Raw genomic sequence first — 20,905 nt, 5'->3', positions numbered from 1 at the left:
AGTGTCAAGCTATAAATTCTTCATCGCCCGGCTCTTAGCTGTCAGGTGAACCTTGACCACGATAAGGTTTATCTTATCGTGCGCCAAGACGGACCCTTCTCGAGCTCAAAATTGACGTCGGCACCTGCTTTTCCAGGGCCCCAACCTGCAGCAATGAATAACGAGCAGTTCCGGCGACTTCTTGCGGACACTTCGTCGACATCCAAGTCCGGAGGCAAGTCCAGCTCGTCGCCGCGCAATGCAGCGGCTGGTGGCGCCACCCCGGGCGCGATGCTGGGCTCGCGAATGCGCTCCAGTATTCCTATGACGCCGTATGTTTCTAACATCCCGCGCTCGCAAAGTACTCAATACTGACCGTTTCTGTATCTAGACGCTCTGTCACAGGGGTAGACTTTGCCCGACAGCTCGCCGAACACCGCGGAGAAAGCGATCAACGGCCTGCGAAGCGTTTCAAATCTTCTGCCGCGCCAAAGGGCAGCAAATTGCCCACCGGGTACCAGGACCGCGCACAACTACGAAATGCGGAAGGCGAAGATGAGGGTGATCTCCAGAAACGGGTCAAAGCTCTCGAGGAGATGGTTAAACTGGGCCAAATCGACCAGGAGACATTCGATAAGCTCTGCGCAGAGCTTGGGGTTGGCGGAGACACGACGAGCACACACATGGTCAAGGGGTTGGACTGGACGCTATTGAAACGAGTTCGCGCTGGCGAGGATATCGAGAACGCGGCTGAGAAAGCGGCTCCCCCGCCGGCGGAAGAACCGCCACTTACCGAGGAGGATGCAGATGAGGCATTTGAGCGGCTGATGGAGGAGAAGGGCCTGGAAGAGATCAAAGCAGTGCCCAAGGAACAGAAGGAGAAAAAGAAGGGGACTATGGCTCCACCACCACCTCGACCAAAGACACGCGATGAAATTCTGAAAGAGTTGAAGGCTAGTCGAGCGGCGGCTGCAAACGCGCCAGCCCCGAAACCTGAGTCAACGCTTGGCTCTAAGTTTAAGAAGGTCGGCGAGAGCAAGCCGGAGAAGAAGCGTTTCGTTGAGTCAGATGAGAATGGTCGTCGGCGAGAGGTTCTTCTCATCACGGACGCTGATGGCAATACAAAGCGGAAGGTTCGCTGGCTCGACAAGCCCAACGAGCCGCGTGGGATTCCCTCCCTCCCTATGCCTGACAAGGATGCTAAGCCTCTTGGAATGGAGGTCCCGGCGGACATTGCTGCTCAGGAAGCCGCCAGTGCTGTGCCAGAAGAAGACGAGGACGACATTTTTGCCGGCGTTGGCGCTGATTATGACCCCCTTGCCGGAATCGAGCAAGAGGACGATTCCTCATCTGATGAGGATGGTGAGCACGCAGAAAAGCCTGTCAAGGACGTTGCCGCGGCCCTTACTTTGGAAGAGGACCATAAGTCCGAGCAAGCTACAGCACAACCTGCCAAAACACGCAACTACTTCGCAACTTCCACAACCTCCACAGCCCCCGAAGAACCCGAAGACCGCTCCAATCCCCTCACAAAAGACCCGACAATCCTCGCAGCACTCAAACGAGCCGCCGCTCTCCGACAATCCTCCCCCTCCGAAGAAGACTCTAGCCTGTCGGCAGAGGCATCCCTCCGGCAGAAGAAATTCCTCGAGGAAGCCCGCCGGCGCGATGCCATGGACGCTGCAGATATGGACATGGGCTTTGGCGGTAGCCGTATCGAGGATGATGAGGATGATGAAGAAGGGGTGTTGTTGGACTTTGAGGGCCAACAGCGTGGGGGTAGTAAGCGGAAACGAGGGCCGAAGAAGAAGAAAGGGGATAAGGATAGTGCGGATGATGTTATGCGTGTGCTTGAGGGGAGGAAGAAGAATGCTGAGTAGATTTTTTGATGGGGGTTGGAGCTGCTGGAGTGCTGGAGTGCTTGGCAGGGAGTTGGATCTATGTGATGGCGATGGTTGATTCGTTATTCGAGCTGTTAGATACCCAGTGATGAGATCTTGGGAAATATATTCATTACTGCTTTGGTTTGAATCTATCTGTAGTGTAGTGATTCGAGTCTACCCTGCTTGGGCTACTCCAGCTCGTGGGTTGTTGTTACGTCCCATGCTTTTCTTCCAGTATCCTGCAGTCCTGTATCAGGGTCATAAATTTCCTCTGCTAGTTCTTTGTAGCATACTTCCATCGTCTCGCATGCTTTCACTCCGAGAGCATTTACTCTAATGCTACTCGATGCCCTAGGTAATATTCATCCCAGTTCTGTCTAAAGTCAGCCACTAGAATTGTACAAGCACCGCTCTCCAATACGCTTGTTCATGATAATCTCACACTCCCACCCACCAGACCTAGGTAGAGAATCTTGAGGCGTTCTAAACAGACTACAAACGCTCAAAGAACATCCCGAATCTCTCCAACCTACTCTCCCCAACCTGACCGATCATCTCTCTACCTTTTTCGGCCGTCCAGAATAAGCAGCGGTGCCATGTATCCTGCTGTACGTCACTCGCAAGTAGACAGGCACCGAAAGGGCAAGGCACTGTACACATCCAGTTCCGCCATTTCCTAATCGGGAAGAAACGATGCCTTCTTCAGCCCGCAGTCACCTCTCGTTACCTCACTGGCGCTTCTCCCCCTTCTCCCCCCCCTTTTCGCCCAACCTTCTTCCTACTTTTCAGCTTCATTCAACATGCCTCTTGTCTACCATGACAGGGCTTCGTCCTTCTTTGGCCTCGTTTGGCCTGTTTCATTTTCTTGTCGGTTGTCACCAGGTAAGTCTCTCCAGCTTCTTCCATCCTGACTTCATTTGCTAACATCTTCATGGTACAGGTGATCTCTGGTCATGACATTGGTGTCACATCTCCGGGCCCAGGACTGAACCCTTCTCTTCTTCAAGGTGAGACGTCCGCCCCGTAGAATCAATCCCATAGAACCTGTGTGTAAATTTGCGGTTTCCTCACCAGCTTATGCTGACGTAGGTGCTCCTTGCCTACGCAGGTTCGCCAGACTCCGAGTCTCATCGATAGTCATGTCTGCCCTGTTTTCATGGGACCTCTTCCAGGTGAGATGGCCGCCCCTCATAAAGTGGTTTCCTCACCGGCTACTGACACAGCAGCTGCAGAGCATCACTTCTCAGACATCTTCCCCCAGGTGAGTGACTACGGTCCTCCCAGCTTCCCTTTACGCCAGTGTGAATGCTGAGAGCAGATGCGTGGGGTGGTGTCTGCCAGGTAACTCCCTCTTTCGAAACCTACCATAACTGTGCCATCCCAGCCAGCAGTGCAGTATCGGTCTCTTCTTCCAGGTGAGTGACTACGGTCCTCCCAGCTTCCCTTTGCGCCAGTGTGAATGCTGAGAGCAGATGCGTGGGGGTGGTGTCTGCCAGGTTACTCCCACATTCGATACATGCCTCTATTGTGTCACATCACACGAAAATTCATCTAGTACTTGTCATTCCCTTTCCAGGTGAGTCGAATGCCCCACAATGAGATACTCCCAGCTTCCCTTTCCGCTAGCGAATGCTGCGAGTAGACGCCGTGGTCTGCTTTTGTCTGCCAGGTTCTCCGAGATCTCAACATCTAACACCCATTCCTGCCATCTCGCCTCTCTCCCCGGGCATCAAGAAAGTTCATTCTAGGTGAGTTGGTCCGTCTTGGGGGAAGGCAAGATGTATGATATCCTCACCAGCATGCATGCTGAGAGGAGACCCCGTCTTCCGTTGTTTCCGTCCAGGCTTCTTCGATCAGGATTCCTTCGTGATTTATCTCCTTCAGAGTCATTTGCCATCCATTGAAGATCATTCTCTCCAGTGACTCGGTCCGTCTTGAGGGGAGGCAAGATGTATGATATCCTCACCAGCACATGCCGAGGGAAAACTCCGTTGTCTTCCATCTTTCCAGCTCCCAAACACCTAGTTCCTGCCTCTACGGTCTGGGATGCAATCTTTAATGTTTCGATATCAAGAGACCTTTTTTATTCAGGTGGGTTGGTCCGTCTTGAGGGGAGAGATATAATGTATTAAATTATTTTAAACTGAATCAAAAAAAAACCCGGCCCCGAACATCTTCTATACGACAATCAGAGGGCAGGGACAGCCACCTCATCCTTGTTCCCTCCAGCCTTTTTCACACTCTTCCATTCCAGGAACAGACTGGCCACGAAAGCCACTACTGCAATAGCAAGACTGACACGATAAGCATCCCGCAAGCCACTCATGTATGCCTTGATGACTCCATCCAGCTGATCAAGCTGTCCCAGTTGGGTCAACACGTGACGCATCTCAGTGGCACCAGCCCCGATAACAGCGGCAGGGCTCACATTAGGCGCGTACTTCACGACTCCACTGATCAACCCATTCTGGAAGACGGATTGGCCAACGGCAATAAACAGAGCACCGCCTAACGTCTGGAAAAACATGACAGCCGCTGTACCCACAGGGATATCTTCTGGTTTAAGAACGGTCTGCACTGCAGTCATGGGGACCTGGAAGCCTGCACCGACACCAGCGCCAACCACAATCTGATAGCCAATCCACTTTCCGGTAGAGGTGTCGATATCATATAAGGTTATAAGACCGGTTCCGATAGCTGCAATAGCGGAGCTGACGATCAGGAATGGGGTATAGTATCCGACAGCAGTGATTAGTCCGCCAACGACCACAGACGAGACGACCGTAGCCAACATCATAGGCAGTAGTTGGATACCGGACTTCATAGCCGAGGAGCCCTCAACACTCTGGAAAAAGATAGGTACGTAGTACACGAGGAGGAAGAAAGCCCCGCCGAAGAATAAGGCGAACAGGCACGAAGCTAGCACAGAGCGCTGCCTTAAGAGACTCGGCGGTAGGGTAGCTTTATCCCCGATGTAAATTTGGGAGACGGCGAAGATGATCGCTAGCAGACCAAAGCCCACGAATAGACCGATGATTCGAGAGTTATTCCAAGGGTATTTGTTGCCACCCCATTGGAGGGCTAGGAGAAGGCAGATAATCGCGGGGATCAGTAGGCTCGCACCAACAAGATCCAACTGTCTAATCCGCTCCAGGATAGGCTTTTGCTTTCCGGGCTCCTCGTTGGTTCCTGGTAGACGAAGGATAAACAAGATCACCGCGATCGAGAGACCGCCGATAGGCAGGTTAATGTAGAAACACCACCTCCACGAGATGCCGTCGGTGAACACTCCACCAAGCAGTGGTCCTGCAATTGAAGCAATCCCCCACACCATACCAAACATACCGAAGACGAGTGGTCGTTTTGGCAGTGGGACCGTCATCGAGATAATCACCAGTGCTCCGGAGAAGATCCCTGCAACACCGATTCCTGCAATCGCTCGGCCAACGATCAACACCGTGCTGGAAGGGGCGACAGCACAGATGAGCGAACCAATCTCAAAGATCAGGACTGCGGCCAAAAAGGCCCATTTTACCTATATTCAGTAAAATAAGGTTGATCAGCGGGACGTTCATGGGTCGGATGCCAGAGCGGAAAAAGAAAAAAAGAAAAGAAAAGAAAAAACGACTCACGCTGAAAATCTTATAGATTCGACCATATGATGGTTGTAGCGCCGTTGAGGTCAGGAAGTATGCGCTGCCATACCTGATAATCAATTAGCTACTTGTTTTTGAGGGTCCAACAGGAATAGGAGCTGTGGAAGGCGATGGCTCTGGCAAGAGAGTCCCCCTCCCCCCGGTCCATATACTTACCAAGCAATGTCCGTGATACTCTTGAACTGATCAGTGATGCGTGGAATGGCCACGCCTATGATGGTCTGGTCCAGAGCAACCAAGAAGACGGCAAGATAGAGGGCGAGAATGATGACAATGACTTTGGGCAGAGGAGGGTACTCCTGGGGACCAGTTGGTGTTGAGTCGACATCCTTGACATCCTCGATATCTTTGACATCCTTCACATCTTTCTCCATAGCTCCCGGTGCCGTGTCAACCTCCGTCGTACTGCTAGCGGCCGTCATTATAGGGGCTTCTTGCAGAATATTCAATGGCGAAGCTGGGTTGGCAATTTTTTCCTGTTTTTATTATTGTGGTGTTTGAAGTTGGTAGTGGCGAGGCCTGAGCTCTGCCGGCTAAAATCTGGGAAACAAGGAAAATATTTGCAGTGCGCTAGCTAGAAGATAGAACACACCCATCCACAAGTTCGTTTGTGATTTCCATCAAACACGAAATCGACGCGACGGAGAGGAATCATTATAAAGTTCTCTATGACGACGGGTTTTTTTTTCCCTACCAGCTCGGTCATCGGCGCGACTTCTGGCCGATTTACGGTAATTTTGCTCACGATACATGGACGACGGGTGCGGCTGGCGCAGTAGTGTGAAGCAAATACGAGCCTGAATGATCGAGGTGAGCCAATCAGGGGTGGTGGGGCATCGGATTAGCCTCCAGCGCGTATATTCTCCGACTAAGGGGGGAAGCAAGTGCGAGCAGATGACAAAGGCAGGCAAAGGTAGTTACATTGAACCCTTTTAGGACGGGCTGTTTGTCAAGGTGAGTCATATCAGCGCTGGCTTTTTGAGTTTCCTTGCTTGGCCGTGCTTCTTACTTCGTACATCCTACTACTCCGTATAGTGAGACAGTTCGGAGGAAAAAGTGGACCGATCCAGGGTCCCTTTTAGGCTGCAAGGCTGCCAATTTCTCCCCCTTTACTTGGCTGTGACTAAACTGGTGGCACACGCGAGGCATGTTTTGGGAATAGCCACTCAGCCGTACACTCGTTAAGCGTGGTTCTAAGCGGGTGACTATGCCCGACCAGGTGTGGTGCAATCCCTACTCGGCATGTCGGGGTGAATTCCGGAGATAAGCCATCGGGCAAACCCTATATTAAGCGGACGAATTCGGCGGGCGAAAGACCCCGAACGGCTACAAAATCCGTAAACGCCGGGGCTCGGTCAAAATTTCGGACAATGGTTGCTAAACGCGCTCGAGTTTCCGTCTGCGGATGAGTAGTCGTTATATAGCTCGCTAAATTTCACTATTTTACTCTATCTTTATGGTCCTCTTCCCACCTATGTAACGGACGCATTCGGAGAGGATATAGGCGACGGTTACCCTTAGGACGACGCGATGCTCAAATAGATAGAGCGGAGATAAGCCTAAATCACATAGTGCGGCGTATGGCCTGCCACAGTACCTAGGGTTTGGCACGAAATCCGAGTTGTGTTCCCCCGTTTGATATTCAATAGATCGCGAGACTGTACATGATCGACGTGATATGGGTTCATTAATAATACGTCTTGATGTGTTCCAGTCAATACCACCCTAGTTCTGCCCAATTAATAAAACGGTGACCCTGAACTGGACTAGCTTCATAATAGACTTATGATTATTATTTCACGGAAATCAAGTCTAAAGAGTGCGAGTCAACCTGAAGTCGAAAACTCCTGTACTGAAAGCCATATAATTCCAGCGCTCGTTGAATGGGATTGGCGATGTGTTGGTCTGTGCGTCATCTGAGTAAGGTGGCCAGCCATTAAACTACTCTCCGCTAACATCGACTGCAAACAAACATCGATGGCCCCATTATTCGATTCGATGCTTCCGGATGAATTTTCATTTAATTTGGAGGACGTTCCGAATATCCTTACATTTTAGTAAAGGAAAAGGCTATTCTACCAGCACTAAAACCCCAATGTCGAGTGGCAAACAGAACTCCCCACATCGGTCACAGAGGCCTCGAAGCCAGCGACGAGAAAGACAACCGGCTCTTACACACTTCCTCTGCCTGCCACTAGTTAATGAGACATCACTTCCGCAGCTAGAAGCGTCAATAACCGCGTTCACGGCGGCCCATCCGCCAGTCCCAGTCGCAAACTTGTCAAGCGGCCAGCAGCTGACGTCGGGGCAGGATGCCTCGCACGCGGCTATTCCGCAGGGTGCAGTACGGCCAGTGGGAACAATCCATCTGACCCTCGGAGTAATGAGCCTCCCAACCAAGGAGCGTCTTGACGAGGCAATAGCTTTCTTCCAAACGCTCGACCTGGCGAGCTTAATGCGAGAGGCGGAGCGAGTAGCCTTTGAATTACGTCAAAAGCGCGCCTCGAAATTACCTTCGTCTGAAGTTGGCCCCAATATGATAGGAGCCTCATTCGTTTCATCGGGCTCATCATCGGGCTCAAGACAAACGGCCCAGTCGCTCTCTGTTTCCTTGGAGTCATTGCATGCTTTGCCACGGGCCAAAGCAGCGACGGTCCTGCACGCTTCTCCAAGCGATCCCACGGGCCGTTTATATCCATTCTGTCTAATGCTGCGAGACAAATTCCTCGAAGCTGGGTTCATGTTGAGCGAGTCTAAGAATGGATTACCTGGGGAGAAGAAGGACCCGAAAGTCGTGGACGAAGTGCAGGCCTCCCAGTGCAAAGATTTAGAGAGGGATGATAACCCTCTTCTTGAAGATCTGACAACGCTCCCCTCGCAAGTTGAGGGCGTCAAGGTTCCAAAGATTTTGGACCCGTATGCTGCTGCTCTTGCTCGGAAGCCGAAACCGCGCCCTCTTCTTCTACATGCCACACTTGTGAATACGATTTACGTCCGCGGTCGACGGAAATTCGAGCCTGGTAGAAGTGGAAATGGAAAGCACGGTTCGAAGCGGCTTGAGTTTGATGCACGTGAACTTCTGGCAAGATACCGGAACTACTATGTTGATGAGACGCAAACGGCGGCACGCGCTCTGACGCCTGCTCATTCTGGATCCTCGTCGGAGAATTCCTCATTCTCCGAAGGTGACGAGGTCAAGTCCAATCCTGGTACCTCGTCTGCGTCCTCCAGTCGACAATACCCATTTGTCTGGGCGAGGAATATCCCGATCAACTCAGTCTGCATCTGCGAAATGGGTGCGAAAAAGCTTGAGGTCGGCGGTCCAGGGGATCAAGGGTTAAATGCACGCCTGGGCGAGGAATACACTGTCATCGCAGAGCGGAGTCTTGATTCCCGGCCGCGTTCGCCATTACCCTCCTCGGAGAGCTGTAGCGAGGAGAGTTTAGAAGGGGGCGTGGCGCTTGTCTGAATGTCTTATACATTTACCAGCGTGAGGATCCTGGATTATACCTTTGTCTTCGAACATAAAGCAGTTTCATTACAAGGTTTCATGGGTAAATTTGCTTGCTAAATCGTGAACAGGACGGAGTAAACATGGGGTAATCTATTCCAAGCCAGCTTGGAGTTCAAAATTCTAGAGAGCAACCATATGCTGGTGCGACCCGCTCACTCCAAGGCTTCAGTCTTGACTATTCTCGCACGGTGGCACTTCCAAATACCACGATCGCTGGCGAGGTTGGGTGTCTTTGGATATCCAGCGACAGCTTTCTTACAGAAAACACGTCCAAAGACGATGTGAGGCTTAGCGAAGTTTGCTACAAGCCTTCTTGTGTCGGTGACGTGTCAGGGGCGACGTGCACTTTCTCCATAGGGGCCAGCGTTCACAAGAGGTTGTAGACAATCATCTAGTAGCTGATCTAGGAGAGAAAATGATACAGCTAGGCCAATCACCTCAGACGGCTCATGATTGTCTCCACGCCACGCTCAACAGATAACTCAGCCGCCTTGGCTTTAATCGAGCTGATCATACTGCGCTCAAAGTCATCCCGAGTCCGGAGGACAGCTTCCACCCAAGACAACTGTAGATCCCAGTACTCGTTCTTAAATGACTCGTAGATATTCACAATAGCTTGACCCTTCTCAGCTTCAAGCAAGCGGACCAGCCAGTCGACCAATCGCCACTTTTGCTTAATAGAAGGGAAAGAGTCTTCGTATTTCTGGAAGAAGTCGAACACGGTGAGGATGTCGTCCTTGAATTTGTCGGTGAAAGGGTCCACTTGGCGGCGGAACTTGACGCCCTTGTTGCGGACTGACGAGAGATACCGCACTAGTAGCTCATCTGAGAATTCTTCGACTAGGATATCGACGAGGGAGGGGTGCAGGACTGGGCTGTAGTCGACCAAGTAATCATCAAAGGTGGTGGTGATACGCTTGATGGCGAATTCGCTGTACCATCGGGGCGTGAAGAGATCCATGAGCACAGTTCTGAGGTCCACCGTGAAAACAATATCCACGAATAGTGCCATGCAGTGTGTGCTCAGATCGACGTATCCGTCTCGTAGAGCGTCAAGTTCGGACGTGGCACGAGTCGCCATGTATTTGGCTGTTACGACCGGCTCGACGTCGGCCTTAAATCGAGTTAAATAGCCCAGCTGCCCGGTCTCCTCATTGTCGTCGATACAGGCAATCTGATCATTGGCTACACCGACCAACCAGTCCTGCAGCAGTTGCACGCCTTCGTTGTCCCCACTGGGATCCTTGGCTTTGTTGCACTCTTCATCAAGAAGTGCCTGCCAGGCACTCTGTCGGCCCTTCAGAGCCCGGAACATAGCATCAATGACCCCCTCGACAACGTCGGCCCTTTCGGATTGCCCAGCCGCCATGATCTGTTCGTGCAGCATACGCCACATATCTGCCTGTGTCTTGGTCCGGAAGTATCCATCTGCGTTGGTATCTAGGGCATCTGCCTGTCGCTCCACGAGAGCTTTCTTGTCGGTGTCGAAGATCCGGTCCATCCATTCCTCCACGGTGTTGATAATAACACTCTGCCACTGTCGCACCAGTTCCGGTTCGCGGTCATCCAAAAGATTAGGTTGGAGCTCGGCGGGGTTCCAGCCCAGCTTCTTCATCTTCTTGTAGTATTTATCGCTCCAGTGAATGATCTTGAGTAGATTGTCCGCAGGAACTTCAGGGTCGTCGATGAATTCAACGAGGAAGTCATGCATCATGCGGTGATAAATATCCGTGTATGTTTTGTAGATTTTCCACTTTTTCGGCATGAGCGGCTGCATACCTTGCTTGACTGTGAAGAGGTCGTTGAAGAACCACCGAAAGCTCTTCTCCATGAGATCCGGGTCCGCGAGGAACTCGTCCTTGGTGTTGTTGAACTGATTCTGTGCGTAGAATTCAATCGCCTGAAGGAATTTGTCCTTGTAGCCTCGAACGGTCTTCGGGCCGATATTCATAGACTTGAAGCGTCTTGCCAAGTCCTTGTGGTCTTTTTGAGCTTCCTGTAATGCCTTGACTGTGTCGTCATTCTTCTCCTCGTTCATTACAACCACCGCTAATCGAACCACCATACTCCTGTTATCTTCTTGGACCAACGGAATCAGGTTAATGCACGCGGTACCAAGATGGTCGTCGAACCAATCAATAGCCGAATCTAGTCCTTGGAAATATTCCTCCAAGGTCTCCACACTACTAGAATCGCGAGACTTCTGGATCTGGTCCATGGCTTCGTCACGGAAATCTCGTAGACGGGAGATCTGCATATGAATCTTGAGAAGATTCGGCTGGTTCTCCAGATCATCGTCATCTTCCTTCAACAATTCTTCCACCTCCTCCAGATCCGCGCCAAAGTTCTCCAATCCCTTCTTCATCATTAACGTAGCGTCGAAATGCCGTTGAATCCGAGCCAATCTGTCAATCTGAGCAAAATCCTCCACGCTGTCCTGTGATTCGGCGCATAGCTTATCAATCGATTGTAGTTCGTCTCGAGTCTTTGAGACTTGTCGTTGACCCTCGGTCAAAAATCCAATACTGCGCTGCACGGCCTCGAGCTGTTCACGAAGGCCTTCGCGGAGTCGGGAGTCGACGGCCGCTTTCTTGCGTTGGTATTCGGCTTTCAAGCCATTGATCTTGTCGAGATCCTCCGGATGGCGCAGGATATCTTCCAGCCGCGGCATGGATACCGTGCTATCAGCGCTTGTGTTCTGCGCCATGTCGACTGCGCCTTACCGGCCAAGAGATGGCCACCGTCGTTACTGTCGAGACTCGAGAGTAGGGCGCGGTGCTGGCTAGCTCAATTGTGGGGTGCTAGGGATCGATCTCCGAGCGAGAATAGGAGGGGAAGCCTGGGAGTATGGGAATGATCGTGGCTATATGTTGCTCTAAGCCGAGCAGATGGTCATGACCAGGTACCACACTGCATTGGTGTGAGCTGCAATCGAGGGGTCCACCCGCGTTCCCGAGCTGCGGAGCTGTCTTCCCCCGTTGATGATGCTGGCAGAATGGTGACCCACGTGATACACCGCTCCTGATTTTGCGATGCCGTCGCGCATTCGCCGGACTCAATTAGACTCGGTCAATCATTCAAGACATAATTCCACAAAATCTTCCCCTGCGGAAGTACCAATTACCTCCACTTCCTATCTGGAACTGCGGTGTTCTTCCTCTAAAAACCCACACACTCTTCGACATCCCCCGGAGCAAGTGGTTCGATCCAATTCCTCGACATCCACCTCCGCCGCAACAATCACATCCCAACACCTCAAAATCCACCCACATCCTCCAACCCTCCTCAATCCTTCAAAATGAGCTACTTCCGCATCCAACTCCTCCGCTCCGCAATCGGTCTGCCCCGCCGCTCAACAGACGTCCTCAAAGCCCTCGGCCTCAAGAAGCGTATGGGCATCGTCTTCCACCGCGTTTCTCCGTCCGTCGCCGGTCAAATCATGAAGGTTAAAGAACTTGTTGCCGTCCAGGAGGTGGACCGCGCTCTGACGAAGCAGGAGGTTCGTTTGGAGCGGAAACCGGATCCGGGTTATTATGTTGAGAAGAGTGGTGTTGAGGAGCGGGCTGAGTTGAGTGGGCAGTGAGATTGGGATTAGGATTGGGATTGTGATTGAGAGATTGCCTCTTTCGTTTCCTTTCTTTCTCAACTTCTGTCCGTTTGCATAATGCTTTTCTGTCTTGCTTGATGTCGGGTGTGGTTATGTGGTCTTTGATACCGGATTTTGGCAATGTGCCATGAGGGTTATCTATTGGGCCCTTGCTTTTCTTTTCTGTGTTCTGTCTCGATTACCTTTTTTTTGCATGGAGCGGGCTTCTTTTATGTCATGTACTCTATCTATGTCCACCTATCTTCCGACGGGTCATCTTGATCCCCCGTTGACTGTACTATATGGGACGTCATTACAAATTTACTCCTCGAAAGAAATGACCGAGGCAAATATGTGCAATTTGAACTGTAATGAGGGTAATGAGGGTAATGATACACGCTGAACCATTTCTAGCAGTAATTGGAAAAGTGAAACGGGCAAATACGCCGCAAGCGCCGCTGCAGAAGCCAAGGCCAGCTAGTGGGCAGGTATGGGAAGCCTGGCAAAGACAGTTGCTTGGGGCGTTGCATTCATCAGGTGGGAGGTTTGTGCTCCGGCAAAGAGACTTAGGCTTTGTACAGGGTATCTAGGAAGCCCTCGGCCAGACGGCTGACAATGCTCTTATCGGGAATGCTGCCTGCAACACCATACAGAGCGGAAGTTTCACCACGCTCCAGAATGTACGCCTTTCCTTGGCGGCGGCGCTCCTCGGCCTTTTCAAGCTCTTTCTCAATGCACTCGGCCACATCGGCGATGAGCTGGTCGACGGCCTTGGCTGTAGGAATGGTGAAAGCGCAGTGCAGAGCAGCTGGAGACTGCAGCGCATTGAGATGCCAGCCCTTGGCAGACAGATCATCGGCAATATCGTAGGTATCAATGGCTCCGTTCTTGCTGCGGAACGCGACAACGCTGACCATCGGGTTACCCACGACTTCCATGTGAAGCGAGATCAACGTGTGTCCGCGAACGGCAGACTCGAATTTGCGAGCAGCGTTGATGATCTCGGTACAGCTGTTGATGTAACCAGCCTCGCCCACGTTCATCAAGCTCGCCCAGCAACCGGCAATGAGGGCACCAGGGCGCGAGCCGGCAATGGAGGGAGAGGCATAGACACCGCCGGACCAGTCGGGGTAGATGAAATACTGGTTGCTGCGGTAAGCCTTGTTGCGGTACAACAGGACTGAGTTGCCCTTGGGGGCGAAGCCGTACTTGTGAGTGTCCACACTAATACTGGTAACACCGGGCTGGCGGAAATCGAAGCCACCTTCCTCCTCGTACGGTGAGGGGAAACCGGCTTTCTTCAGGTGGGCAATGACGAAGGATCCCAAGCAGCAGTCCACGTGAAGGGGAATCTTATACTTTGTAGCAAGGCGCGACAGGGCAGGGATGTCGTCGACCATACCGTGGGGGAAGTTAGGTGCCGAGCCTACGAGCAGGACAGTGTTGGGGTTGATCAGACGACGGACGGCATTGACATCGACCTTGAACTCGGGCTCGGGGCAAGGTACCCGGTGCAGCTTGATCTTGAAGTAGTTGCAAGCTTTGATAAAGGCCGCGTGGGCAGTGTCGGGAATGATCCTGTGACTGTCAGCGAATGCACATGGCGGAACTAGAGGTAAAATTCAAGCTTACATCTCTGGCTCCGTCACTCCTCGCTCCAAAAACGCCTTTTGCCGGGCGCCCAGACAAGCCATGATAATAGACTCGGAACCACCGCTGGTAGTAACACCAGCACCATCCGTGGGAGCATTGAACAAATTCAGAACCTGCAGTCAAGTCAGCTGTCAGGTTCACTGTAACCAGGTTGCAGTGTTATCATACCATAGCAACCACCTCAGCTTCCATCTTCCGGACTCCAGGGAAAACATCTGGATGAATGGGATTCGCGACACCAAACTGTCCAAACGCCTCCGCCTGTAGCTTCAACAGATCATCACCACCGTGATACACCGCACCACTGACGCGACCATCCTCCCAACGAGTATGCTCCAAACCAGCCAACTTATTGAGCTCCTCGCGAACCCTATCGGCCGACCAACCTTCAGCGGGCAAGGTGAGATAACGGTTCAAATCGGGTCCACTTTGCACGAGCTTGGTCTCGAGTTTCTCGATCGCAGTTGAGACCTGCTTATCGACCTGGCCGCGCACACCGGGGGCACGCAGGAAGAGGGAGTAACAGAATAGACGGGCGGCGATGTAGACATTGCGAATGCTGCCGAACACGCCGTAGCCGCGGAGCGAGTAGAAGGTCTTGCGCGTGTACCGGAACAGGAAGAGGATGAATACGATATTGCGGATCCTGTCGCGTTGATAGTAGAGTTGGTGGTCAGCGGGCGATCGTCACTTTGGCGTTTCGCGGGGAGTGGGCAGGTGCTCCAGCGCCATCGAATGACGGACGGCTGGGTCAATCAGGTATACTTACAGATCCAGATTCACGGCCGATAGATGGGCGCTGGAGGCCCGGCCGTAGCCCACCAGCTTGTTCTGCAGGGCGACAGGGAGCGCCACGGAACCCATGATGGACCTAGGTGTATGTATCGGGAGTAATGATGCTGTTGAGCGCTGGGAAACTTGGCGGAGAGATGGACGTTAAGTAACATTCGGCGTCCGCGGGACGCCGTTGGCCGGACGCAGGTTAGCGTGCCGAGGTTGGGGAAGGGCTGCACCTACAAAATTGCCACATGATGAATGGATAGGTACTGAGGCACTTCCAATGTTTGGTTGTTTAGCTTATGGCCTATATGATTTTCTATTTGTTAAATCCCACTCTTTGAGGTAAGCTACTCGATATTACAATAAGAAGCTTGAACGAATTTTGTTTATAGATCAAGTTGGTGGAATTGCTCCAGCCAATTCACGGCTGGTCGCTTATATACATTGATGGAGGACTCTTCAAACACCACCAGTCCAGTCGTTCTTTTCTGAACGAATTCCAGATATCAAAAAAGAAAAAGACTTTTCAAACCACAGACAAAGGAAAACATATATAGGAAAAGTCCCAAACGCATAAATCACATCAAATCATCAAAGATTCCTCTGGTCGAGTCTGTCTAGCGGGGTATACCGGAAGCCAAGACGCGTGGATATTCCGGCGAACAAAGAAACGAACGCTATTGAACAGGGTAAGCGGGAGCCTCTTAGGCGGCCACGCCGTTCTTCTCAACCTCGAGAGCAATCTCCTTCTCCTTGGCATCGAATTGGGCCTGCTCCTCGGCAGTCAGGTTCATAAGAGGCTTGTCCTCGCCCAGCTTGAGGTTGCGGGCGTAGGAACGGATAATGGAGTCGGCGTCATCGACGGCAATGGGGCGAATATCGGCCAAAGCCTTGATCTTGGCAGTGCACTCCTTGCACTGGGCGTCAGTCAGATCGATCTTGAGCTGTTGGCAACGCGACTTGATCGCGTTCCAGCCAGTCAGACGAGAGGCGAAGTGGACGTAGCGAGTCATGCCGAAGTCGGCAGGGTTGATGATCTCGTAGGTGCTGGGGTTGTTGAGAATGGCCTTGGCGTGGATACCGGCCTTGTGGGTGAAGGCACAGAAACCGGTGATGTAGTTGTTGAAGGGGATGTTGACCTGGACAGCCTCGGCGACGAGGTCCTCAATATCCTTGATCTTCTCCAGCTTATACTTGCTCTTGACGTATTCGGGGTCGGCGACCATCATACGGGCCATCAGACCACCAAGAGGGGTGATACCATTACGCTCACCGATACCGAGGACAGAGGTATCAATGTGAGTGGCACCGGCCTCGAGGGCACAGTAGGCGTTGGCAATAGCACAGCCAGTGTCGTTGTGGAAGTGAGTCTCAATGTCGCAGCCGACAACGCCACGGAGCACACGGACGAGCTCGTAGACCTGGCGGGGGGAGGCGCAGCCGACGGTATCGGCGATACCAACACGCTGGACACCGACCTTGTCGACGGCAGAGTAGATGGAGAGCAGGTCGACGAGGTCGGAGCGGAAAGAGTCCTCACTGGAGAAACGGATCTCAATGCCCTTGGACTTAACGAACTGGATAACTTCAATGGCGGTGTTCTTGATGTATGTCATGTCCTTGCCGTGAGAGTGATCACGGAGGTATGAAGAGGTGCCAATGACGACATCGCTGTAGTACATAGTCAGGGACCAATTCGGAAATTTTCGAGGCACAAAAAAAGGATGTGGGGTGACTCACACTCCATCAACACCGGTCTCGACAGCAACACGGGCATCGTCCATGTGGCAGCGGATGTGAGTGAGAATCTATGAGATGGTTAGACCCTGAAAAGCCCGCAATTCGCACGATATTCGCCACGGCAGCATTGAAGACGTACCTTGGCCTTCAGGCCAAGCTTGCAGATAGCCTCGCAGTCGGCACGAGACTGCTCGGAAGCGCAGGGGCTGGTGAGCTCAATCTATATCGTACCCTCGATTAGAATTCCATTCAAAAAAGTTGCATACAACCATGGTCTTTTGTCGATGACTCACGTAGTCAACACCGAAGTCGTCCAGAGCCTTGGCGATCTCGATCTTCTTCTCGGTATCGAAGAAAGCGTTGGCGAACTGCTCACCCTCACGCAGGGTACTCTCGATAATCTTGAAACGGGAGACATTGCTCAAGAAATCGGTCACACCGACGTTGTGGCCGTAAGGGTTGCGGGAAGGGGAAGGGTGAGGGTTCTGGCGGGTCTCGATACCAGTGAAGCCGGGGTGGTTGGCTATAGAAGTATCACGATCAGCATACCGAACGGAGTATACACCATCTCCTAGGGTCGAATCTTACCGCCATTGGCACCGTTGGCGCCGTTAGCCCGCCCATTGACCTCGGAATCGGCACCGGGACACATTGTGCGTAGATAGTGGGGAGGGGTGTAGTGATAAGTGGTGGAGGGGTAGACGGACAGGGCAATAGCGGGGAGCTTTGAGGAGGAGCTCGGGACTGTTCAGATGCAAAAGTTAAGACAAATGGATCAACACAACGAGTCCACGGTCAGAGATGATATTTAAGTCTTGAAACTCTGGAAGGAAGAGGAAGTAAGAGTCATAAAGAGTGGAGTGGGCGGTGTGCTTTCTTTTCTGCGTAGTAATCGACAATCCCTCGCTCGGCGGCAAAAAAAAAAAAAAAGACTGAAAAATTTCGGCTTTCGCTGGGGGTGGGGAAGTCGCCGGAGTCGCTCACGACTGGCCGCCCGCAGTAAGCACTGGTGGAAGACTCTGACTCAATCCGATCATTACTGTTTTTCGATGTCGATAATTTGATTCTACATTCTCCTTCTGCATAGGGCGTAGTAGTGTACTTTTTAATTCAAATCCCACAATTATTCGACAGTCAAGGGATAATCGGGATTGCAGTAGAGTATCTAGTAGGTCTCATCCTCAGGCTGGAACCGACATCGGCGCAAGTTAATGCCGCAGGCATCAAGGCCGTCGTCAGCTTCAGGCAGGCCCAGTAGCGGACTTCGGCAAAAATCCGCTTTCCACACTCTAGACGCGTCCGATTGATAATCTTTCGGCGGTGCATCACTCACTCAAATACCTTGCTGGCTCCGCCTATCGATAAGATGTCGTGGAGGTAAGCCCTCTTAATGGAAAACTTGGCCGCTGTCGTGATACCACCAATTTCTGTCCCGTGTAGGTTCGCCACCCCAGTCGGGAAGTACATGCATGAGGGCCAACATTCGGCGCCGATCTACTGATTCAATTGGTGGAGCTTTCTGACTCGCAAAATGTCTTGTGCACACCGCAGCCTGGAAAAACAGGTAGAATAATACCATTTCCATAGAGAGTACGACACTACTCTAACAAACATTGGACCTAGATGCTTACATACACATCTACGGCACTGATAATTAGAACTGAGTAGAGGTGACTGGATATTCTTAGTTACTGGCCGGGGGTTACTCTCCTTCATTATAGCAGGATCTATAGTTTGGTTTCTTAATCTGGACCGTTTTATTAAGAGCATTCGGACTAATAAGTAATAGAAGCTACATCGATGGGTTCAAACACAGAGTTAAGCTCATATACCTATTAGTCTTCTCCTGCTTTCAGCTAATGTTACGGCTATATCCTTGCTATCTATCTTCCTACTGATTTAGTAGTTGATTTTGTTCGGTAGTAGATTTGGCAGCAGATTTGGCAGCAGATTTAGTAGTGGGTTTAGCAGTTGACCCTATATCCTCGCCAGTGAGGAATCTTTGCTACGAATCTACTACCTCGAATAACCAGCAAGGGCAGATTTAACCTACGCGAATCCGTCCGTATAGCGAATGAGCAGTGTAGGAGGAGAGTGGTATGTTGTAGAAATCCTACAATCGTTAAAGTGGGAAAGATAGTAATATTACTACGACAGGGTCCAACCCGAGGTACCATCAAATAGACTTCAAGCTTAGATCTCGACTTTTTCACTCAACAATGGGTCAGTCTGAGTCTGGACTGAAATTTACTTTAAGAGACTGGCATTGAGGGCATTCATAACCCCGGCAACAGCTAAGAAGGGATAGCCCCATCAAACAGAGATGATATGCTTACACGCCGGAGACCCTTATTGTTTCAATTGAAGGGATTGTGGTGCAATCTTACCACAACCTGTGTTTGCCTGAACAGGCAGCGAAGCCAAAGCAAGATGGTGCAAGTTCGATTTAAAACCCCCTCGGGTACCAGGCGTAATGTGTATTGGATGCGTTGTAACATGAGATCAGCTTCTACTCTTGTGACTGTTTGCCATTTTGGGCCAGTCAGATGACGCAGTTCTATCTAAACCCTCCAGGCCCCCATAGATGGTAGCTTCCTGCACATATCTGCACTGAAGGAGATTTCCTTACGACCTTCAGGGCTTCCTTTTCGACCTCAACATCATACAGTCATGGCAGATCAAAACATCTACCTCAAGTACAAGCGCGATCAGAGACACCTTGTCTATTGGATCACTCATACTTCTGCCCAAATCATCAAGCAGCACCCTTTTGAGTCTTCGGTGATCGAGAGTACCACTGGTGTGGTCTCTCTGTCGACATTGAAATCGCTTTCGGGGCTCATCGCGAAACATGCCGTCGAAGTTCCCGGTTCCATTTTTCGTTTGCTTGAGTCCATCATTGATGCTAGGAAAGCGACACACAACCTGTTCCTGAAAATCACCGCCTCAAATCCGTATCCAAATATCCTTCTTACGTTTGGCTGGGGTTGAACAAAGTAGGGATCGTGCCACGGGTATGCGTACCCTTGTTGACACTAACCTGGTCAAACGTGCCAGGGCTCGGGGAATGAGTGACAAATACATCGTTGGAATGTCAAACAAGCTTTTATCTATGCCGCAGGAGGCCAACGCATCCGAAATCCTCAACCATCTGCAACCCACTTTTCCCGAGAGATACACATGTGAGAAACCGCCCAGAGGCATTGGCAAACACGACCTTAGCCTTTCTGCATACCCGAATATCCTCAAGAACGATTTCATCGAGGACATTTGTGGCAAGATGAGGCCTGTATCCGGTCTTAACTACATGTGGGTCGTCACACGTTGCTATTTGCTGTTCATGGAGATAGAAGACGAGCTGAGAAATCGTCGAAACCCAGTATGGGTTCAGGCTTATGAAGGGGACTCCATCCTGACGCAGCAGAAACGGCTGTATCTTACCATGCTGGCTTTGGGACAAGAGGATCAAGAGTGCTTGAGAATCATAGCAGACGCTTTTCAGACCCAAATAGGTGGACTTGTCCACCATATCTATTGGGGCGATTTGCTGGATCTTGCTACGGTAGCAAAAAGATTTGGGTCTACGGATGATACTTCATTCAACTCAGATTCTTGCACGACCATGTGAATGGTCTGACTGATTCTCAAGAGTGAAGGTGTGTAAATTTATGGACGCATTTTCCGGTTTAGTTCGATTCGACCTTTGACAAATACAATCTAATTCCAATTTAAATTCTAAGAGCTCTTCGATATCCTGACAGAAATCGCCTTTGCCCTAGACGAGAAATTCTCTCCCACATCCTAATTTCTCATTCCAGTCTTCATAGTTCTCATCCGTACTATCCACATCACCCTCGAAATTAGTTCCATCACTGCATTAAAACCGCAAGAGGGTGTGGCCTTGAATACGGCTGAGCAGCCGGGGAGCATCCCTCCATGTATGGTCGTATGTGATAGTATCTGTACTGAAGAGGTTGATGTACCCGATTGTGAAAGAAAATTTTTCTGACTCCTCGTTGGTTAACAATATCTCTAGACTTCTTGTATAAGAATACAGCTCTAGCATATCATACTTTGACGTCGCTGAAATCGATGTGGGGACTCGAACACGATT

General features: G+C 51.2%; 8 protein-coding genes across 8 annotated transcripts; 4 read left to right on the top strand and 4 right to left on the bottom strand.

Moving 5' to 3' along the window:
• Nucleotides 1–153: 153 nt before the first annotated feature.
• N7458_009481 (uncharacterized protein) lies at nt 154–1,859 on the top strand (the record flags this gene model as incomplete). The annotated part of the gene is made up of 2 exons (XM_056912863.1): nt 154–311; nt 371–1,859. 2 exons carry the CDS (start codon nt 154–156, stop codon nt 1,857–1,859), a joined length of 1,647 nt encoding a protein of 548 aa, XP_056761712.1.
• A 2,191-nt stretch (nt 1,860–4,050) lies between these two features.
• N7458_009480 (MDR family MFS transporter) lies at nt 4,051–5,940 on the bottom strand (the record flags this gene model as incomplete). The annotated part of the gene is made up of 3 exons (XM_056912862.1): nt 4,051–5,397; nt 5,495–5,567; nt 5,675–5,940. 3 exons carry the CDS (start codon nt 5,938–5,940, stop codon nt 4,051–4,053), a joined length of 1,686 nt encoding a protein of 561 aa, XP_056761711.1.
• A 1,673-nt stretch (nt 5,941–7,613) lies between these two features.
• On the top strand, nt 7,614–8,987 carry N7458_009479 (uncharacterized protein; the record flags this gene model as incomplete). The annotated part of the gene is made up of 1 exon (XM_056912861.1): nt 7,614–8,987. One exon carries the CDS (start codon nt 7,614–7,616, stop codon nt 8,985–8,987), a length of 1,374 nt encoding a protein of 457 aa, XP_056761710.1.
• A 478-nt stretch (nt 8,988–9,465) lies between these two features.
• N7458_009478 (SNARE-binding exocyst subunit SEC6) lies at nt 9,466–11,739 on the bottom strand (the record flags this gene model as incomplete). The annotated part of the gene is made up of 1 exon (XM_056912860.1): nt 9,466–11,739. The coding sequence occupies one exon, from the start codon at nt 11,737–11,739 to the stop codon at nt 9,466–9,468; it is 2,274 nt and encodes a 757-aa protein (XP_056761709.1).
• Nucleotides 11,740–12,330: 591 nt separating this feature from the next.
• Nucleotides 12,331–12,615, top strand: N7458_009477 (mitochondrial 54S ribosomal protein uL30m; the record flags this gene model as incomplete). The annotated part of the gene is made up of 1 exon (XM_056912859.1): nt 12,331–12,615. The coding sequence occupies one exon, from the start codon at nt 12,331–12,333 to the stop codon at nt 12,613–12,615; it is 285 nt and encodes a 94-aa protein (XP_056761708.1).
• Nucleotides 12,616–13,184: 569 nt separating this feature from the next.
• On the bottom strand, nt 13,185–15,135 carry N7458_009476 (sphinganine-1-phosphate aldolase DPL1; the record flags this gene model as incomplete). The annotated part of the gene is made up of 4 exons (XM_056912858.1): nt 13,185–14,196; nt 14,251–14,384; nt 14,440–14,917; nt 15,041–15,135. The coding sequence occupies 4 exons, from the start codon at nt 15,133–15,135 to the stop codon at nt 13,185–13,187; spliced, it is 1,719 nt and encodes a 572-aa protein (XP_056761707.1).
• A 620-nt stretch (nt 15,136–15,755) lies between these two features.
• hcsA (homocitrate synthase) lies at nt 15,756–17,443 on the bottom strand (the record flags this gene model as incomplete). The annotated part of the gene is made up of 5 exons (XM_056912857.1): nt 15,756–16,722; nt 16,792–16,859; nt 16,931–17,011; nt 17,085–17,314; nt 17,380–17,443. The coding sequence occupies 5 exons, from the start codon at nt 17,441–17,443 to the stop codon at nt 15,756–15,758; spliced, it is 1,410 nt and encodes a 469-aa protein (XP_056761706.1).
• A 2,018-nt stretch (nt 17,444–19,461) lies between these two features.
• On the top strand, nt 19,462–19,782 carry N7458_009474 (uncharacterized protein; the record flags this gene model as incomplete). Its single annotated transcript, XM_056912856.1, has 1 exon — nt 19,462–19,782. One exon carries the CDS (start codon nt 19,462–19,464, stop codon nt 19,780–19,782), a length of 321 nt encoding a protein of 106 aa, XP_056761705.1.
• Between the last annotated feature and the right edge of the window lie 1,123 nt (nt 19,783–20,905).

The sequence above is a fragment of the Penicillium daleae genome (assembly GCF_028827525.1).
Source record: "Penicillium daleae strain IBT 16125 chromosome Unknown utg000008l_segment0_segment0, whole genome shotgun sequence".
Classification (NCBI taxonomy): domain Eukaryota; kingdom Fungi; phylum Ascomycota; class Eurotiomycetes; order Eurotiales; family Aspergillaceae; genus Penicillium; species Penicillium daleae.
This window is presented reverse-complemented; position numbering and strand designations above follow the sequence as displayed.